At 45.5% G+C, this 20,371-nt stretch overlaps 1 protein-coding gene across 8 annotated transcripts in view; it reads right to left on the minus strand.

The window, feature by feature from the left end:
* SCUBE1 (signal peptide, CUB domain and EGF like domain containing 1) overlaps positions 1-20,371 on the minus strand; it is a 266,638-nt gene that overhangs the window by 32,270 nt on the left and 213,997 nt on the right. For all 8 annotated transcript variants that reach the window (XM_073650018.1, XM_073650020.1, XM_073650015.1 and 5 more), the window contains one exon: positions 15,589-15,711. In XM_073650018.1, coding sequence (XP_073506119.1) covers positions 15,589-15,711 — 123 coding nt within the window. The remainder of the gene's footprint in view (positions 1-15,588; positions 15,712-20,371) is intronic.

A 20,371-nucleotide genomic window follows, 5' to 3' on the forward strand; every position in this document is an offset into this window, starting at 1 on the left:
GCTTCTATAGTCTCCATAGGAGACTAGAAGCAGCACTTGTCTGATCGCCTCTGCTACATAGAGGTGATCAGCAGATCCCCTGTATGCAGCAGAAATGGTCCTGTGCTATGAGCGCCGACCACTAGGTGGCGCTCATAGCGATCAGCTCATGACAACCACTGGAGTCTGCTGCAGACCCAGGGTTGTCATGCCCACCCATCGGTGACCCGCGATCACGTGACGGGGTCACCAATGGGCGAGGTAAGTGACGCGCTTCCGGCGTGGCGCTGTTAAATGCCGGTCAGAGATTGACAGTGGCATTTAACTAGTTAACAGCCGCGGGTGGATCGCGATTCCACCCGCGGCTGTTGCGGGCACATGTCAGCTGTAATAATCTGCTGACATGTGCCCGGTTCAGTGTGGGCACATGTCAGCTGACTAATACGTCCCAGGCTGTAAAGGGGTTAAAGAAGCACTCCTCCCATTAAAATGTTTATCCTCTTGATATATTGCAGTCACCACATTGCAGTCATGGCTGAAAGTGTTGGCACCCCTGAAATTGTTCCAGAAAATGTAGCATTTCTCTCAGAAAATTATTGCAATTTTACATGTTTTGTTATACACGTGTTTTTTTCCTTTGTGTGTATTGGAACAACACAAAAGCACAGAGAAAAAAAGGCAAATTGGACATAATTTCACACAAAACCCTAAAAAATGGGCCGGACAAAATTGTTGCCACCTTTCCAAAATTGTGGGTTAACAACCTTGTTTCAAGTATGTGATGCTCATTCACATTCACCTGTAGCAAGTATGTGGGCAATATGAATCAGATAAAAAGGGGAGAAGTTGAATCTTTGTATTGTGTGTCTGTGTGTGCCACACTAAGCATGGAGAACAGAAAGAGGAGAAGAGAACTGTCTGAGGACTTGAGAACCAAAATTGTTGAACAATCTCAAGATTACAAGTCCATCTCCGCAGATCTTGATGTTCCTTTGTCCACGGTGCGCAACATAATCAAGAAGTTTACAACCCATGGCACTGTAGCTAATCTCCCTGTACATGGATGACAAAGAAAAATTGATGAAAAGTTGCAACGCAGGATAGTCTGGATTTTGTAAAAGCAGCCCCAATCAAGTTTCTAAGAAATTCAAGCTGTCCTGCAGGCTCAGGGTGCATCAGTGTCAGCGCAAACTATCCGTCGACATTTGAATGAAATTAAACGCTATGGCAGGAGACCCAGGAGGACCCCACTGCTGACAGACATAAAAAGCTAGACTTCAGTTTGCCAAAATGTAGGCGAGTAAGTCAAAATCCTTCTGGGAAAGCATCTTGTGGACAGATGAGACCAAGATATGGCTTTTTGGTAAAGCACATCATTTTACTGTTCACCAAAAACTGAATGAGGCCTACAAAGAAAAGAACACAATACCTACAGTCAGATATGGTGGAGGTTCAAAAGATGTTTTGGGGTTGTTTTGCTGCCTCTAGCACTGGGTGCCTTGACTGTGTGCAAGGCATCATTAAATCTGAAGATAAGTAAAGCATTTCGGGTCGCAATGCAGTGCCCAGTGTCAGAAAGCTGGGGTTGCGTCCTAGGTCATGGGTGTTTCAGCAGGACAATGACCCCAAACATACTTCAAGAAGCCCCAAGAAATAGATGGAAACAAAGTGCTGGAGAGTTCTGTAGTGGCAGCAATGAGTCTGGATCTAAATCCCATTGATCACCTGTGGAGAGATCTGAAAATTGCTGCTGGGAGAAGACGCCTTCACATATGAGACCTGGTGGAGTTTGCAAAAGAAGAGTCCAGAGGTGTAAGAAGTTGATGGTTATAGGAAGTGATTGATGCAGTTATTTATTCCAAAGGGTGTGCAACCAAATATTAAGTTGAGGGTGCCAACAATTTTGTCCGGCCCATTTTTGGGGTTTTGTGGGAAATTATGTCCAATTTGCCTTTTTCCTCTGTTTTTTTTTGTGTTGCTTCAACAACACACAAAGGAAATAAACAGGTGTATAACAAAACCTGTTATTGCAATAATTTCTCTGTGAGAAATACTTCATTTTCTGCAATAATTTCAAGGGTGCCAACACTTTGGGCAATGACTGTATATATCTACAAGGAAAAATAGCAGCAGCGTTCTATACATCTATTTATTACATTTCCAAGTTGGCGAGGTAAAGCTGATAGAATCACGCTATGAAAGGAGTCAGTTTGGTAAAGAAAACTAGACACTAGGAGGCGCTGTTCCACAAAAGCTGAACATCAATATCTATCCTATCCAGCTCTCTCTTTCATATATATTGAATGTCGATCCATCGATAAAAAAAAGTATGTGCACCCTCCATATCCCACCTACAAGAGATTTTCTGACCCCTCGTTATACATTCATAGACATTAATGTGGCCTTTTTGCGTCTGGAAAGATTTCTGCAAAATTTTGGAGACGTCTATGGGAATTTTTGCCCATGCATCAGGAAGTGGATCTGTGAGGTTAGACGCTGATGTTGGGGAGAGGCCGGGCTCATAACCTCTGTTATGGGTGTTGGATAAGGTTGAGGTCCAGGCTCTGGGCAGCCGGTCCTGTTCTTCCCACCAAACTCCCCCCTCCTTGTCTGTATGGACCTTGTGCCCTGGGCACAGTCATGAGGAACAGGAAAGGCTCTTCCCCAAACTGTTCCCACAAAACTGGAAGCTGCAATTGTCCACAATGTCTTGAGCTGAAACATTAAGATTTCCCTTCACTGGAACAAAGGGCCCAAGGCTGACCCCTGATAACAAGCCCATAGTGTTACTCCTCCAAATTGCAGTCAGGGGGTAATGTCTTCCTGGCATTCACCAAACCCAGGCTCGTCATCAGATGCCAGATAGAGAAGTGTGATCCGTTACTGTGCAGAATACATTTCCTCCAGAGTCCAGTGCTGGCGGCTTTACACCACTCCATCCGACGCTCGGCATTGTGCTTGTTGATGTAAAGCTGCATTGCAGCTGCTCGGCCATGGAGCTCCTGGCGGGGGAGCAGGGTTTGTGCTTATGTTATACCAGAGGAGGTATGGACTCTGCAGAAAAGCCACCAATGCTCTACTGACCCCATAACTGCAATCTGCTTCTCAGCACTCGGTGACCCCACTCTAACATTACGGGGTCTTCACTTCGTGGCTGAGTTGCTGCGGTTCCTTCCATTTCTCAATAATATCACTCACAGGTGATGGCGAAAGATTTAGGAGGAAAAAATGTAATGAACGGACTTGTTACCCCGGTGGCTCCTATTACAGGACGGCGCTGGTATCAGTGAGCTCTGCACCACCAGCCGTTCTGCCATATTTTAGTAATGGCAGACGGCACGGCAAGGGGCCGGATATTATACACCTGGGGGACGACGGGCGGGATGTTATACACCAAGGTAATAGGGCTGGATGTTATATTCCGGGAGCCAATGGGGCCGGATGTTATAGACCTGGGGCAATGGGGCCGGATGTTATAGACCTGGGGCAATGGGGCCGGATGTTATAGACCTGGGGCAATGGGGCCGGATGTTATAGACCTGGGGCAATGGGGCCGGATGTTATAGACCTGGGGCAATGGGGCCGGATGTTATAGACCTGGGGCAATGGGGCCGGATGTTATAGACCTGGGGCAATGGGGCCGGATGTTATAGACCTGGGGCAATGGGGCCGGATGTTATAGACCTGGGGCAATGGGGCCGGATGTTATAGACCTGGGGCAATGGGGCCGGATGTTATAGACCTGGGGAAATGGGGCCGGATGTTATAGACCTGGGGCAATGGGGCCGGATGTTATACACCTGGAGCAATGGGGCCGGATGTTATACACCAGGGACAATGGGGTTGAATGTTATACACCGGGGACAATGGGGCCAGATGTTATACACCAGGGACAATGGGTATGATACCCCCAAGATGGCCCACACACACAGTATGATGCCCCCACACTCCTCACCATAAACAGTATTATGCCCTCTGTGCTCCCTACACCCAGTATGATGCCCTCACAGTGCTCCCCACACACAATATGATGCTCCCACAGTGCTCTCCACACACAGTATGATGCCCCCATAGCATTTCCATACAAAGTATGATGCCTTCACAACCCCAACATTCACAGTAGGATGCCCCCATAGCCCCTCCACACACAGTAGGATGCCCCCACACTCCTCACCATAAACAGTATTATGCCCTCTGTGCTCCCTACACCCAGTATGATGCCCTCACAGTGCTCCCCACACACAGTATGATGCCCCTATAGCATTTCCATACAAAGTATGATGCCTTCACAACACCAACATTCACAGTAGGATGCCCCCATAGCCCCTCCACACACAGTATGATGCCCCCACAGCCTCTCCACACACAGTAGGATGCCCCCGCAGGCCCTCCAAACACAATAAGATGCCCCCACAGCCCCTCCACACACAGTAGGATGCCCCCACAGTCCTCCCCACACACATTATGATGGCCCCCCTCACACAGTATGATGTCCCCACAGTCCTCTGTACTGAGTAGAATACCCTCACAGTACTCCACACACAGTATGAAGAAGCCATAGAGGCTCCACACACAGCATGATTCCCACACAGTGGTCCTCACACATAGTATGATGTCCCCAAAGTTCCCCCCACACAATATAACTTCCCCACAGTCTCCCCCAAATAGCATGACACCCCCACAATATGAAGCTCCCACAGTCCCTTCACACAGTATGATGCTTCCACACCACCATATACAGAATATTACCGACCCACACTCCTCCCACACACAGTATGATGCCTCCCTGCAGCCCACTCACCCAGTATGATGCCTCCCTGCAGCCCACTCACCCAGTATGATGCCCACACACTGCCCCACACACAGTAATCCACATAGTGGCCCCCACATTCCCTTACACATAGTATGATGCCCCAACAGAAAAATCACAGTTGATTGTCACATTCATGTTCCCTGTACGTGTTACTGGTCTCTGCCACCCGTCTTAGGTATATCAAGGCCTTCAGGTCACGTGGGAATGTCGCGTGACCTGAAGGTCCTTGCAAGACCTTCAGGCTCTACCTAGATGGAATGGCGAAACAAAGCCCTTCTGATTCCCTTTTCTACCATAGAACTCAATTTCATCTGTGCTCTAAGGAGAAACTCCTGACCTCCTAGGACAGCGGGACATCCGTCTGAATTTGGGACTGTCCGATGGACCCGAGATGGTTGGGAGAAATCTTTATGTTGATCGGTCAGGATTCCCCCCCCCACCCCCCAAGATCGGAGCTAGCAGCACCAGAGTTAATCGTGTGCTGGATGCTCTTACCATTTCATAGAAGGCAGAGCAGGGAAAAGTGAGCGGATGTAGCCGGGCCTCACCACAAAGTAAACCTTTAATAGGCAATTTAGTCCTAATTTAGATGTGCAGAACGGAGCTGCTCTTCCTCATTACGATTATGAAAGTCAATAACAGAGCCGCAGGCGGAGGAGGAGGAAGGAAGCATGGGGCACTGTAACACATAAAACCCGCTCCGCTTTACATCCCCGCTGCTTTTTTTTTTAATATAATTTAGTGGGTGAAGGGAGGGGGAGGGGATGCTGGGAAACCTCATGGCCGACTCCGTGCACCTTGAGGCTCCTGGCTGGGTGAGGCCTGTAGAGTCCGGCACATCGGGCCAAGAAACAAATGACTGCAAACAAGCCCCATGTAATCACATTCTCCAGAACGATTAATATCTCCTATTAGGACGGCGCCCTACGATGAGCCGAGGAGTCTGCGCTACAGAGCGGAAGGATCTGATGAGGGAATATCTACAGAAAACGCTCCTACAATGGCACACGTCATGTATTTAGGATTACATGATGGCTTCTCGTCCCGCTGCTCCCGCTCGTTCTTAGTGTGTGCGGTGATGTTACCGAACAACACATGACTTCCTGTGTGGGTGACCACCATTTACTTACAGGCATCTAGCTATATGTGGTTACAAGAAGTTCGGCCTGCTGTACAGCAGACTGCCTCTATATGCCACACAGGCAGGTTTTAAGGGGTCTGGTCTACCATGTACTCAGGTGATTAAATAATGAGATAGTCCCCAGTACCACATAAGCATTAGAGTGCTGCCCATAGCGGCAGGCCACATGACCGCTGTGGGTCCCAAAAGCCAGGGGGGCATGGTAACACTAGGCACCTGCCCCTTTGCCCGCCCATCATCATGATTTCAGCAGCATTTGCATCCTCATCCACGGATACTGCTGTTGAATAAAATGGTGGATCAGGGAGCTAAACGCTCCGTGATCCACCATTCAGCTGAGACTTCGTGCACTGCAGGCGCCATGATGTCACTACATCACGCCTGCAATGCTGAGCCTCAGTACTCATATTGCACAGACTGGAGCAGCGTAATGGGGGAACAAGGAGAGGAGAGTAGCTTTTTTTAATTTATTTTTTTAGGTAAGCTGTGGGAACCATCAAATTGAGTGGTAGCTGTGGGGGACATCATTCTGAGTGGGAGCCTGTGGGCACATCTTACTGTGTGAGAGGTTGTGGGGGACATTATACTGAGTGGGGGCTGTGGGGGATATCATGCTTAATGGGGGCCATGAGGGACATCATGCTGAGTGCGAGGCTGTGGGGGGACATCATGCTGAATAGGGGGCTGTAGGGCCATCATACGGAGTTGGGGCTGGCATTGGGTACCATCATACTAAGTGGTGAGCGGGATGTGTGGGCCATCATACTGAGTAAGTGGCTGTGGGAGCCTCATACTTAGGGAAATCATTACTGTGTAGGGTGCTGTGGGGACCAAGATACTATGTGGGGTGGGGCTACGAGTATCATACTGAGGGGGGTGATCATACTGAGTGGGAAAAATATAATGAAGGGCAATGAAAACTGAGTGGGGGTTGCGGGAGCATCATATTGAGGGTCCATCATACTGTGTGTGGGGGGTTGTGGGGACAATGATACTATGTGGGGTCTCATACTGAGTGACGAGTGTGGCGGCATCTTGATGAGTGGGGGCCATCTTAATGACAGGTGTGGGGGTACTATATGTGTGTATTATGAGGTTCTGCATCAGCTGAGGTGTGTATTATGATATATTATACATAGATACATACTATACATGTTATACAGTGTACACAGAGACACAGATACTTGACCTCGGCTCCTTTCGTTATTATTAATAACCAGAGGCTGTTTCCACTCGGGCTGATATTAGCCGCTCACTGCTTTCTCTACAGCACAGGATATCTCTTGGCTTCATTTACTTAAATGAGAATTTACTGTCCTGGAAGCGATAGACTTATGCTCATAAACCCATGGCAAAGCTTTTCGCTCTCTTCTTTACACAATTGGAGCATGCTGGGGTTCATTAGAGATTTATTTAAAGCAGAGAAAAAAAAAACAATGTTATTAAAAATAAGGTGTTAATGTGGACTTGGTTTACTTGATAAACAATATAATTCTGCAGCATGGAATCACCACAAGGGGGAGCTCACTACATATGGATCAATAAAGCTAGTACTGCACCATGCAAGTCTGGGTGCAACGAGTGGGTGGAGAATGAGAATGTGAATGAACCCCTACTGACCTACAAAACACAACAGAAGTCACCTCAAAACCACATAAAAAACCCACAGAAGTAAACCACAGAAGTTCTGGGATTCTTCTGTTCTGTGGATCAATAAAACTAAACAGGAACTTTTCGGACCTATGGATCAGTGGTATGTCTGGTATAGGAAGATGTGGCATACATTGAAAAGAACAACCTGCCTTCAGTGAACCATGGTGGAGACTCGGTGATACCTGCAATGAAGCATGGCAGTGGCTCTGTGATGCTTACAGTGAAACATAGTGGTTGTTCTGTGATTCTTACAGTGAAGCATGGTGGGGGCATGGTGATACCTACAGTAAACCATAGCAGGGGCTTGATGATGCTTACAGTGAAGTATGGTGGTGGTTTGGTGGTGATGCCTTGTGTGAACCATGGTGATGGGTCAGTGATGCCTACAGTGAAGCATGGTGGTGGCTCGTGGATGCCTACAGTGAAACATGGCGGCTCATGGTTGCCTACAGTGAAGCATGGCGGCTCATGGTTGCCTACAGTGAAGCATGGCGGTGGCTCGTGGTTGCATAGAGTGAAACATGGCGGTGGTTGATGGTTGCCTACAGTGAAGCATGGAGGTGGTTTGTGGTTGCCTACAGTGAAGCATGGCGGTGGTTCATGGTTGCCTACAGTGAAGCATGGAGGTGGCTTGTGGTTGCCTACAGTGAAGCATGGCAGTGGCTCATGGTTGCCTACAGTGAAGCATGGCGGTGGGCTCAGTGATATTCTGCTTCCTCTAGCACTGGAAACCATCAATGTGTGGATGGCAAGATGGATTCAATCAAGGAGAAAACATCTTCCGAGGAAGCTGAAGCATGGGCATCACTTGACCTTCCAACAGGACAATGATTCCAACCATACCTCAAAGTCCACCAAGGCTAGGTTTTTGAAGACGTCCTAGAAGATTCTGGAGTGGCAGTAGCAGTCACAGTAGTAGTCCGTAAAAATGGCATTTGGTGATGAATTTGGAGAAACCACTTGTTACATTAGATATGTTAAGATATTTACAATGTTCTTTTTTTATTGTGAACAGCAAAAAGTTTGTAAATTTTAATAAATCAAATTTTTAATGGGGGGGGGAGGGTAGAATAATTGTGGTTGTAACTGTACATTTACAGGGGGAATAACAGAGGAGCTTTTAAAAGTAAACTCTCTGATGATCTACCATATCGTAAACGGATCCAAAATGATGAGCCCGTGAGTAGATAAATTCTGGCAAATCAACCGCCCATATTTAATGATCTATGACTTGTAATATAATTGCACAAAGTTTGGCAGCCACATCTACTCCGAGCGTCTGAACAATGATAACTCAAAGACTGGGCGAAGACGACCGAATCCAAGAGGGATTTATATTATAATCACATGTTTTCTCTTCCCCGTACACCCACTACAGGTCCTAGTCATAAGAAATAAAAAACTGATTTGCGTCTAACCGGAGGATCAAAGCCGGAAAATATATTACAGCAAATAAATGACCTAATATAGACGTATTGCTCGTTACACATAAGCCTGTTGTTGTCAGAGCGTGGCGGTATCTAAGTATCTCCGTGTGATAAAGAAGGATATGGCGAGATGATGGATACCCAAGAGCCAACAACCCTCTGCTGGATCTCATCAACTCTTCTTCAGAAGTCTATGATTAACGAACGTGGGATAAAAGAGACACAAAGAATAAAAAGGAGGAAGGTGGCGGCCATCATCACACCACAAACAACCGTGAGATGATCCAACGCAACAAGGCCAAAAAGACCATCAATTGTGCTCAAGAGGTTCCTGAAAAGTCTGCTCCAATTCCCCCTTTTTTTTTTTTTTATTTCATGCCAAGTGTTTATTACAGTCTGGACTGGTTTACTATCCAATAATCACACGTAAAAATACACGTGGCAAATAAAGTGTGGTGAAGTCAAATTTTGATTTTGCACCTTCTCTCCGCTAACTTTCCTCGCAAAAGGCTCGAAATTTCAGCAAAAATTTCATTTTGGGTTCATCCACGTAAATAAGTCTTACTCCGTAATATCAAAACACTATAAAAATTATTTTTCAATGACCTCCCTCGCCACATTTCAGTTTCCTAGATTAATTCTATAAAACAATATTTACTTCCCACATTTAATACTTCTGTTCATTCCAAAACCATAGCGATGACAAATATAAAGGTCACAAGAAGTTGTCACAAATAACTAGATTTTTTTTTAAGTTGCAATGCCACTCCTAACCACATGGTGTGCTGTTCATAGTGGCATAGCATCTGTTACCAGTGTCTGGGACAAAGCAAGTATTTTGCACCTCCTAATCCATGGAAAGCGTGCACTCCCTGACTCCATCTCTCAGCCCATTATTGAACCTCATCTCCCGAGCACATGTAATGTATTCCAATAGGTGGCGCTAGAGTTTTAGTCCTCTTCCTTTCTGGAGAAAATTTGCATATTTAATTTCTTAGAGGAGCATGCATGGCTTATAAGTCTCACTCTGACATGCCAGGCTTGGCTTCTCATTCTCCACAAGGAGAAATGTTAACCCTTATATCCTAGTCCTGAGCCTCTCACCTAGCCAAATCAGATATCATACTTTGCACTGATGAGGGGCAACACCCCGAAACACCGTGTCCGCATATTGAGATTCTAGTTTGGCTTTTATACCAAGTCATATTGCAAGGCTAGTTAAAGGGTCGATATTGACTTTTAGGATTGCTATTTCCAATAGGTGGCGCTAGAGTTCTAGTCCTCTTCCTCTCTGAAGAGACAATTTGCATATTTAATTTCCCAGAGGATCCTGTATGGCTTAAAAGTCTCCTCACACTGGCATGCCAGGCTTGGCTTGTCACTCTCCACAAGCAAAAATGTTACCACTTAGACCCCAAGAACATACAGTGTAATTATAGTTTTCCCTTATTTTTGCTGAAATTTGACATTTAAATTTTAAAAAATATAAAAAGTCTTAACATTGTTTTGTGTTTGCTTTTTTTTTTTTTTTAATGTATAACATTGTAACCATTTTACTGCCCTAGGCCTAAAAGTAATACTATCCCTAATCCCAGTCTTAACACCCTAGTCCTAACTCTCACCCTTTTCCTAACCCTAATTCTAACCCTAGTACTAACCCTCACCCTCGATCTAACCCTAACCCTAGGTGAAAGTCTCGACCTTATCCTAACCTTAGCCCTAACCTTTAGAGCAGTCACGCAAGTTCTTACCATACAATATAAGATGAGGATACAGTCCGTTTCTTCTCATTGGATGTGTGACTTTTTTCTATAGTGTTTCTTCACCCAGGTTTAACGTTGATAAATGTGAAGTAATGCACCTAGGACGGAGTAATCCTATTGCTGCATATACATTAAAGGGAGTATACTCGGGACTACAGAGCAGGAGAAGGCCTTGGGTATTCTGTCTACATATAAGCTGAGCAGCAGTACTCAATGTCAAGCAGCTGCCGCAAAAGCAAATAAGATTTTAGGGTGTATAAAAAGAGAAATAAAGTCCCGCAATCCCAAAGTACTGTTACCGCTTAATAAATCACTTGTGAGGCCATATCTACAATATAGGGTCCAGTTTTGGGCTCCACATTTTAAAAAGGAAATTCAGAAGTTAAGAGTCAGTTCAAAGGCGGCAACTAGATTATTACAAGGGATATGATGAGAGGTTGGAAAGGTTGGGCTTGTTTAGTTTAGAAAAAAAAAAAAGTCTTACGGTGACATTATTTAAAACTAAACATTAAGAAATTAAGAGAATTGCACAACTAGAATTGTGGTAAAATTTATCCTATTTTTTATTTTTTTATATATACTTTTTTTGTGCATTCGAGTGTTGCTCTTGAGTTAAAGGGGTTGGTCCAAGAAAGACACTTATCGCCTATTGTCACGGATGACAACGGAGGGGGTCGCACAGATCCCACCGCTGTCACCAGTTTGTCAGGGGACGCAACGCAACTCCGCTGCCTCCAATCGTCAGGACAATTTCACAATTGACTGATGAGTGATTGACAAGGCTGTGGCTGCTTCCACTACTAGGCCGGTTTTGGGGAACTGTGAGTGAGCATATGGTATACTAGATGGTGGCCCGATTCTAACGCATCGGGTATTCTAGAATAGGTATGCGGCCGACCAGGCGCAATCAGCAGAGCGGTGTTTAAATTTGGCGCCAAAATCGCTGATTGGTCGAGGCCGGCAACCGCGACCAATTAGCAAAGCGGTGTTAAAATTTGGCGCCTATATCGCAGATTGGTCACGGCAGGCGGTCGCGACTAATCAGCAGAGCGGGGTTTAAATTTGTCGCCAATAATGCTGGTTATTCGTGACCGGTAACCGCGACCAATGAGCAGAGCGGTGTTTAAATATGGCGCCAATATCGCTGATTGGTCACGGCCCGTGGTTGCGACTAATCAGCAGAGCGTTGTTTAAATTTGGCACCAAAATCGCTGATTGGTCGCGGACGGCCACCGCAACGAATCAGCAGAGCGGGGTTTAAATTTGCTGCCCATATCGCTGATTGGTCGCGACTGCCAGCCGCGACCAATCAGCAGAGCGGGGTTTAAATTTGGCCGCAATACTGCTGATTGGTCGCGGCTGGAGTCCGCGACCAATCAGCAGAGCGTTGCTTAAATTTGGCGCCAAGCTCGCTGATTGGTCACGGCTGGCAACCGCGACCAATCAGCAGTATTGCCGCCAAATTTAAACCCCGCTCTGCTGATTGGTTGGCTGGTGTAAATTTGCCGCCCATATCGATGATTGATTGGTTGCGGCCGCCGGCCGCGACCAGCGTCGTATTAGTGATGACCGGGGAGCGGCGCTGCCTGTGCGGGTACTTCCGCTGCGAGCAGCTGGGAGATGAGCGGCTGCTCGCAGCAGAAGCATCCCAACCGGCGGCACCGCTCCTCAGTCCTCCGTTCACACTTGCCGTAGGGAGATCATAGCGCTGTTTAAATTTGGCGCCAAGCTCGCTGATTGGTTGCGGCTGGCGTCCACGACCAATCAGCACAGCAGTGTTTAAATGTGGCGCCAAAATCGCTGATTGGTCGGGTGCGGAGACCGCGACCCATCAGCGAATCGTATTGGTGAGGACCGGGGAGCGCCGCTGCCTGTGCGGCCACTTCCACTGCGAGAAGCCGGGACATGAGCGACTGCTCGCTGCAGAAGTATCCCGACCCGCAGCGCCGCTCCCCGGTCCTCCCTTGACACCCTAGCCGCTGATCTCTCGACTGTAGCCGCATGGTGTTACTAAGGTCCTGACATTTGTGTTCAAAATCGCTGATTGGTCGCAGGCGCTGGTCGCGACCAATCACCGATTTGGGCGCCACATTTAAATATCGGCCGCGACCAATCACCGATCTTGCAGACACATTTAAACACCGCTGTGCTGATTGGTCACGGACGCTGCCCGCGACCAATCACCGATTTGGGCGCCACATTTAAATAGCGTCCGCGACCAATCAGCACAGTGGTGTTTAAATGTGTCTGCAAGATCGGTGATTGGTCTTGTTCGCTATTTAAATTTGGCGCCCAAATCTGTGATTGGTCGCGGGCAGCGTCCGCGACCAATCAGCACAGCTGTGTTTAACTTCTGCGGCAAGATCAGTGATTGGTCGCGGCCGAAGATCGTGACCAATCACCGATTTGTGTTATAATTAGTTTTTCTCTTCCCCAGCTATAATTAATCCCGTATGTTCAATGTGACGGAGATATGTCCCCTCTTATGGATTTTAATTTTTCTCTATGACACCAATCAACAGGCAAAGCGGAGGGGGTTCAGCCTTTACGACCATCACCAATGACAAGAACAGGGGTCCCAACTCCATTTATGTGAAAATAAAAACCAAACATCTCCTGGACTGCTTGGTGCTGCAACGAACACCTCCAGGCCGAAATAAATAATTATTTTTACGTCAAACATGGACGACAGACGGGATATTGTCCGTCGCGGTTTCTTTTTTGGCGTCAATCCATTGGTGAATTTGTCATCTGTCAAAAGGTTTCTATACAAAAGAGAGACGTACAAAAACTACACACAACTCGCGGTTTCATCCCATTTAGGCTCCATTGGACCATGGAAACTAGTTGGCTAAGGCCAAAGCGAGCAGATCTCCTCGGCCAGATAAAACACTATTCCTATTATTGTCATGGGGCAGACAAGATATTAATAACTACGATATGAGTAATGGAATATTCTGCCAACCCTAAACAAGTAATTTTCTTTGGACGTAAAGTTGGATGACACAAATAAAACAGCACCCCAGCTCTCCAAGAAAAAAATGGAGATAAATAGTAAAGGTTCAAGAGGGTCCAAAATGAAGAGTTAATATTAAATAATAATTTTATTGATATAGACCTAACATATTCCGCAGCACGTTACAGTTCAGACTTTGACAGTAAAATCTAATATATCCTTAATAAAATTAAATGTTCTTGAAAATGACCCATCAAGGATTTCATCTGTTCTGATATCAGAGAGAGGGTTTTTTTTTGGAACAGGACTTCTGAGAACTATAACTTAAATACATGAGAGATTAACATTTAATATTTGGGCAAGGGCATAAAAAAACATGATATAATTATTATATGAATGGCTGGATTTGTTTATGAAAGTCCTTGGATTCCAACACAAGTTCTCAGATATGAAGCGAAGTTCTCATCCATATTTGGCATTCCATAAAAATTGTAATAATGGGGTTCTCAAGGACAGCATAAACATGTCTGGAATAAGTCAAAGACATGGCCAACATTCTTCTATGCCAAGTCTTAAATGATGTCGGTCAACGAGGGAGTAGGGGATGCAATTTCACCCACTAAAAACCACCATGATATGGAAATTGGTGGTGGAAATGGAGTGCAGTCTACACTTGTAGATCTACTGTCCATCAACAGCACCAAGAAAGTTCCATCTTCACAAACTAGGCAGAAGAACTTTCAAAATTAACAAAGCAAAGATGTCCTTATGACCCCTCTTGACACTACTAAAGACACATCTACAGACATGAATGCGAACCTTCTCAGCACTACCGTTTGCTTAAGAAAACTCACTACCAGACAGGGACTAGCAAGAACACAAGGGAACTGTTTTAATTTGGCTTGGTTGACTCTTGGGGAGGTTTTATTCTTCAAGCTTTTCCACTATGATGGGTGTAGGTCCCACCTCAACTATCAGGAGAAGGGACCACTTGGTGTAAAGGGGGATATTCTCTGTAGGTGCCTATACACCTTCGATAGCTGTTGTATAAATTCTTGTTCTGCAGAGGACTATCACTGCCAACCTATCGTAAGGAGCACTTCGTCAAGCAGAGGATTGGCGAACGGGCATCTGCAAGAAGGCTCATTCATAATTATAGGCCTGTGTAAACATCCCGGCAATTATCCGAACAACGAGCGGATCAAGAGATAAAAGGATCATGCCGGCAGTATCGGTAGCACAACGAAAATGTCCTGCCGAACATGAAACGTATTGGTGATCGTTCTGTTGCCATAAGTTTTTGTTGGCCCAGAGCAGTAAACGAGCACTGAACTACTTATTAAAGGGCCAAACTTCTGCCTGGCAATGCTTTATCTTCCATGGGAACAAAAGGATCAGTCACTTAAATTCAACATGCCCGATCTCTTCTTTCCCTCAACATCTGCCTCCATACACATAAAATGATTAGACGGTCGGTTTGTCCTCATGAAATCATCAGGACATTAATCAAAAACGGGTGAGGGCCTTTAGTTATGGTGCAATCAGACATCACAAAATGATCGTGGCTTCCTAATCATTTCTCAATTGTAATAGGAAGAACAGCTTTGAAGTCAAAACTGCTGCTCTCCCAAGTGATGTCCAGTGCACACTTGATCAGAAGTGTTCAGGAGGTTGTATTTTTGGCTGTACTATGACCAATGTCAAAAATCTTGAAATAAATATATGCATTAAAGTGGTTGTCCAGCACCCCAAACTTGCCGACTCCTGCCAGTCGTGTAAATGACACATGCAGAAAATTTCCCCATTCGATAATACAAAGTTTGAGAGAAATCTTGGGGACCCAGTCTCCCGTTTACCTTGGCAGGTGCGCTCATCTGTCAGTAACTTGTATCCTTTCTGGCAGCTGCATTCAAAGCTTCCAACCGTATTCCGGCAAAAGTGGTCACATCCGCCGTTGTTTACCAAGCACTCATCAATGTCTGAAATAAAAAGGTGGATAAAGTCAGGCAAGATGTTTTTTATCGCGTTCCCATATAGGCTTACAAATAAAAACTCCTGTAATTAACAGGAACGATGTAGGCAAAACATATACACTGTATTATATGTGGGCCCTGAGGAGGAAGAGGGGACGAAACATGATATCGTAAAAAAAAAACAGAAGAGCGAATCCTTGGGTTATGCTCCACTTTAATTTATTGGAGTGTCAGACATATCCGACGTGGCTACAAAAAAAGAGAAGATCAATTCCATGAATTTCATGGTGGAAAAGACAACAGTTTCTAGTAAAGAGCAATGTAAGAATCATCGTACAGAGGGGCAATTCAATTTGCACTGCCCTGGTCCGGCATAGTCTGATCTTCCATGGCGGCTGGTCTTCACTTCCCTGGCTCAGCACCCTTGGTGCCCCCAGGTTATAGCTTGTTTTCATTGACCAACCTCTTTTAAATTTGACATGTATGGCCACCATATGTAACAGAGTGCCCCCCTCAGCCTGTTTTCATGGACCATACTGGACTCAGGCCTATATTAGTATTTTCTGTCCTGCATCTAGTGGGGGCCTGTGTGTCTTCGTTCCTCTCTGCATGGGGCTTCCCTTAAATGCACAACTCTGCAGACCGGCTGGAGACTGGAGTTCTAGAAGATTCCTCATTCTTCCAATTACCTGTAGTACATGTTTAAGGGGGTGGAGTGTTTGTATCGCTGCCCAACCTGGGTGCTGATCCCAAGAGAAGGAGAACAATAAGACACATGGTTTTTAGTTAGTTGATGCTGTGCTGTGTGAAGGGCTAGGACCTGTTCTGTGGCCAGATTCTAGTGCCGTGTATGGACTATTGGAGATATGTTGGACTATTGGACATTGGAGATCAGTTTCCACGTGGGATTGTGATGTCTTGCCACCCTGCTGGATTTGAGGACTTAGTCTGAGACTGTTGTTGCATTGTACTTGGCGTTGGATTACTGGGTGGCGCCCTCGGATTTGTCCCTTTCTGTGTTACTGACCCTAAGGAACTACAGCTACGTTTGGTGTTGTACTCTCCTAGTTCCAATAGAGGTTGTGTGACTGTTCATCGGCCGGCTGTCTCTGCCTGCTCCGTCTCACACCCGGTCACACCATACTTTCATGGTGCCGATAGACACCCTCAAAATCCTACATCTGATTGGTTGCACTGCCCTAGTAGTTTTTACCTTTATGAATACTGCCTCCTCTCTATAAAACCTTCCTCAAGGTTCATCTCTTTGAAGCCGTTGAAAAGAAATTGATGGAAGGAAATGCTGCACCTCGACAAGAGCGAATCTCAAACCTATTGTTTTCTTTTGCTCCAATTCCCAGAGACGGAGATTTTCGAGAGCGGTCTACTATTTACAACAAAAACAGCATATTTCTCCTCTGCCAACTGATGTGTAATATCCAAAATTAAAGCCAGCTGAGTGATCTCGAGCGCGGCGATTGCACAGATAACTGTATGGCTCAGCTACGTGCAAAGCCTATACGTTACAAGAGTAATGGCCTGTCGCAGTGTGCCGGGACTTGTAGTGGCAAAACACAAAGCCGAAAGCAAGGGCAAAAATTAAAGGTGTGGCTTTCTTCTAGGAACAGTGCCCACTCTTACCCGTAGGCTGTGTCTGGCATTGGAGGGACTGAGATGTCATTTTAGACACAGTCCATACACAAGAATGGTTCTGAATCTTCAAGAAGGAAACCATGTTTTTTTCCATTCTTTAAACCCCTAAGAAAATATTACAATACTGGCATTTCCATCCTCCTCCTACCTGCCGGCATCGCCAGGAAATCTTCTGAAGATGTCATGCGGGAAAGGTGCCACAACAAACTAGTCATGCCAGGGTGACTGATCCGAAGAGGAACAGGTAAGAGGCAGTTTGTAGAGCTCTGGTCTGGCGGCAACAGACTACTAACATGGTTCCTGGGTCAAGGTCCTTCGAAGCATCAGTTAGGCTATGTGCCCACGATGCAGAAATGCTCCGGATTTTTCCTGAGCGTTTCTGCATCTCCCTGGCAGAAAAAACACATGCAGATTGTACATGCGGATTGTACATGTGTTTTTTCAGCCAGGGATAAGCGTTTGTCACGCGTTTTGCACATGCGATTTCGCATGCGGGTCGTCAAGCGCTTTCCAAGCGATCTTAGCATCATTTGGAAAGTGCTTGACAACTTGGTCACATTATATATAAATCCTTGCAACCGGCATGGATTTTATATAGTGTGACCAAGTTAGTTAAAAAAAATAATAAAAATGGTAAAAAAAAAAAACAAAAACATTATACTCACCTTCCGATGGTCTCCTTCTCCGATGCGTCCGGTGTCTCGCGGTGGTGTAAAAGGACCTTCCATGATGTCATTTAGTCACGTGACAGCCGACATCAGCGGTCGAGTGACCTGTCACATGACTGAATGACGTCATGAAAGGTCCTTTTACTCCATCGCGAGCCACCGGGGAACAAGACGTATGGGATACAAGATCGGGGGCCATCAGAAGGTAAGTATAATGTTTTTTTTATTTTAAATTCTTTTTTTTTTTTTTTACAGGTACTATGGTACCTGGGTCTGGAGGAGAGTCTCCTCTTCTCCAGACCGGGTACCATCCGCACATTGAATCGCTTAATATAAGCATGTGCACATGTAGTCATTAGGCGATTCAATGCAAGTCAATGGCGGCAAAAACACCGTGATTCCTGCGAAATAATTGGTAGTGCTGCGGATTTTTCCGCAATGATAATCCACAGCGGAAATTTCCACAGCATGTGCACAGCACATGCGGATTATCATTGGGGAATATGGCAGACCTACTAACAAGCGTTTTTTAAGCGTTTCTGCGGTGGAATTGCCGCTGCGGAAACGTTTAAAAAAAGCATAGTGGGCACACAGCCTTATACAACTCCAAAACTTAAAAGGACTGTCCAATGATAAAAAGAAACCAAAAACTATGGCTACTTTCTACCAAAAATGGCGCCACACCTATCTATGGGTTGGGAGTGGTATCGCAGATCCATTCACTTCATTGCTCACATGTATTAAAGCTGTCAAACAGTTGCAAATCATGAGCATGGAGTGACTACAACATAACACCCAAGCACGCTGAAGATACTCGGAAATCAGCCAAGCATGCTCGTAAATCTCGAGTAACGAGCATGCTTATCGCTTATCACTATTCATTTCCAATCACTGCCCCATGCAAACATGGTAGCAATTGGCTGCTGAATCACTTGCTGACTGTTGACATCTTTTGTTTGAGCCCAATCGTTGTTGGCAGCACATCCACTTGTGTAAACAGGGAATGTGTTGCTGACAACATGCATAATCAAGGCGTGTTAATGATTGTTTATCCCTATGTAGTCGCATTGGCCAGTGCACAGGACTGACGGTCACTCACTCCAACCAGAGTGGGGTGGGGAAAAGCCGGCTCAGGATCAGCCTCGGACTAGCCAACTGAGAAGTATATGGCTTATATCCTGCATTTTCACCAGTTTCCCCTCAGCAGGCTCTCGCTTCATTAGCAATTGATTCTGAGCTGGTGAGAGGAAGCTAGCTCTTCTGACGTCTCCCATACACAACACAGCACACAGGGAAGGATTCCTGTTCTTCGTTCCTTAGGAAGCAAACAGACAAGGAGCAACAGCAGCCTGGAATACATTATACAGCAATACTGAGCAGTACCGATGTGAATTCAGTTCTAGGATGATGCAAAGACTTGTTAGAAAGCTCAGCACAATCTTTCTGTGTCTCTCTCTGCCTCACTCCTCCATGGATTATTATAAAAGGTGTAACCTGACACTTCTCCCTGTGCTGTTAGTCTGTCTTGTCCTAAACAAAATTGAGCTGTGTTGTCAGAGTGGATGGGAAGTTCAGGAGGGAGGGGAAGAAGTGGCTCATTAGAGGGGAAAGAGCAGAATTCTCTGATAAGATATATTACAAAGTTTCTTATCTTTATCTCTACTATTGATTTTTGTAACTTTTGCTGCAAGTAAAGTTCCCCTTTAAAGTCCAATCACTTCTTCATGAAAAATGTAAAACTCATTCGATCTGGTATCAGCCAAGGTGTCCCAGACGGAGATGAAGCTCAGTGTGGAAAATTGCTTTATTGTGTTTTATACTCCTCATCTTCCAGCTTCTTCACATCTTTAATACCCTGGATTAAGAGTTCCTGAGCTTGTTCTGCAGCCACGGATCTCCACATAATATTAGATATTAATGTCGGTGGCTTGGCTCATGCGTAAGACACTCAGACAATCAAACTCATTGCGGTAAGGAGGACGAGACGCTGATAAAGAACGTTTTACGGGACTTAAGAAAATATAGTGTAAATGATCCTGCAATGTTAATCCGGCTTTGGAAACACTGAGGTTGTTATTAGGGGACGAAATAAAACTGAATGGTGTTGGAGATGATTGGCAAAACTGCTTTTACAGGCGCCCAATTCCAGCACATTGTAAAAATGCTTTGCAAAAGGCATGCTCAGCGCTCTGAAGATATATAATACTATTGTATCTCTGTATATATTATATTATATATATTTATAGGTCTGATATATTTTTCATAATTAGAAGTGTGTACCTTTTTACCCAGTCAGTCCGGTGTCTTATGAAGGCAACCTCTGTCTATATGCCCTAATGAGGGGTCCC

The sequence above is a fragment of the Phyllobates terribilis genome, unplaced genomic scaffold (genome assembly GCF_046119375.1).
Source record: "Phyllobates terribilis strain yellow unplaced genomic scaffold, ASM4611937v1 Scaffold_10__3_contigs__length_209671492, whole genome shotgun sequence".
Classification (NCBI taxonomy): domain Eukaryota; kingdom Metazoa; phylum Chordata; class Amphibia; order Anura; family Dendrobatidae; genus Phyllobates; species Phyllobates terribilis.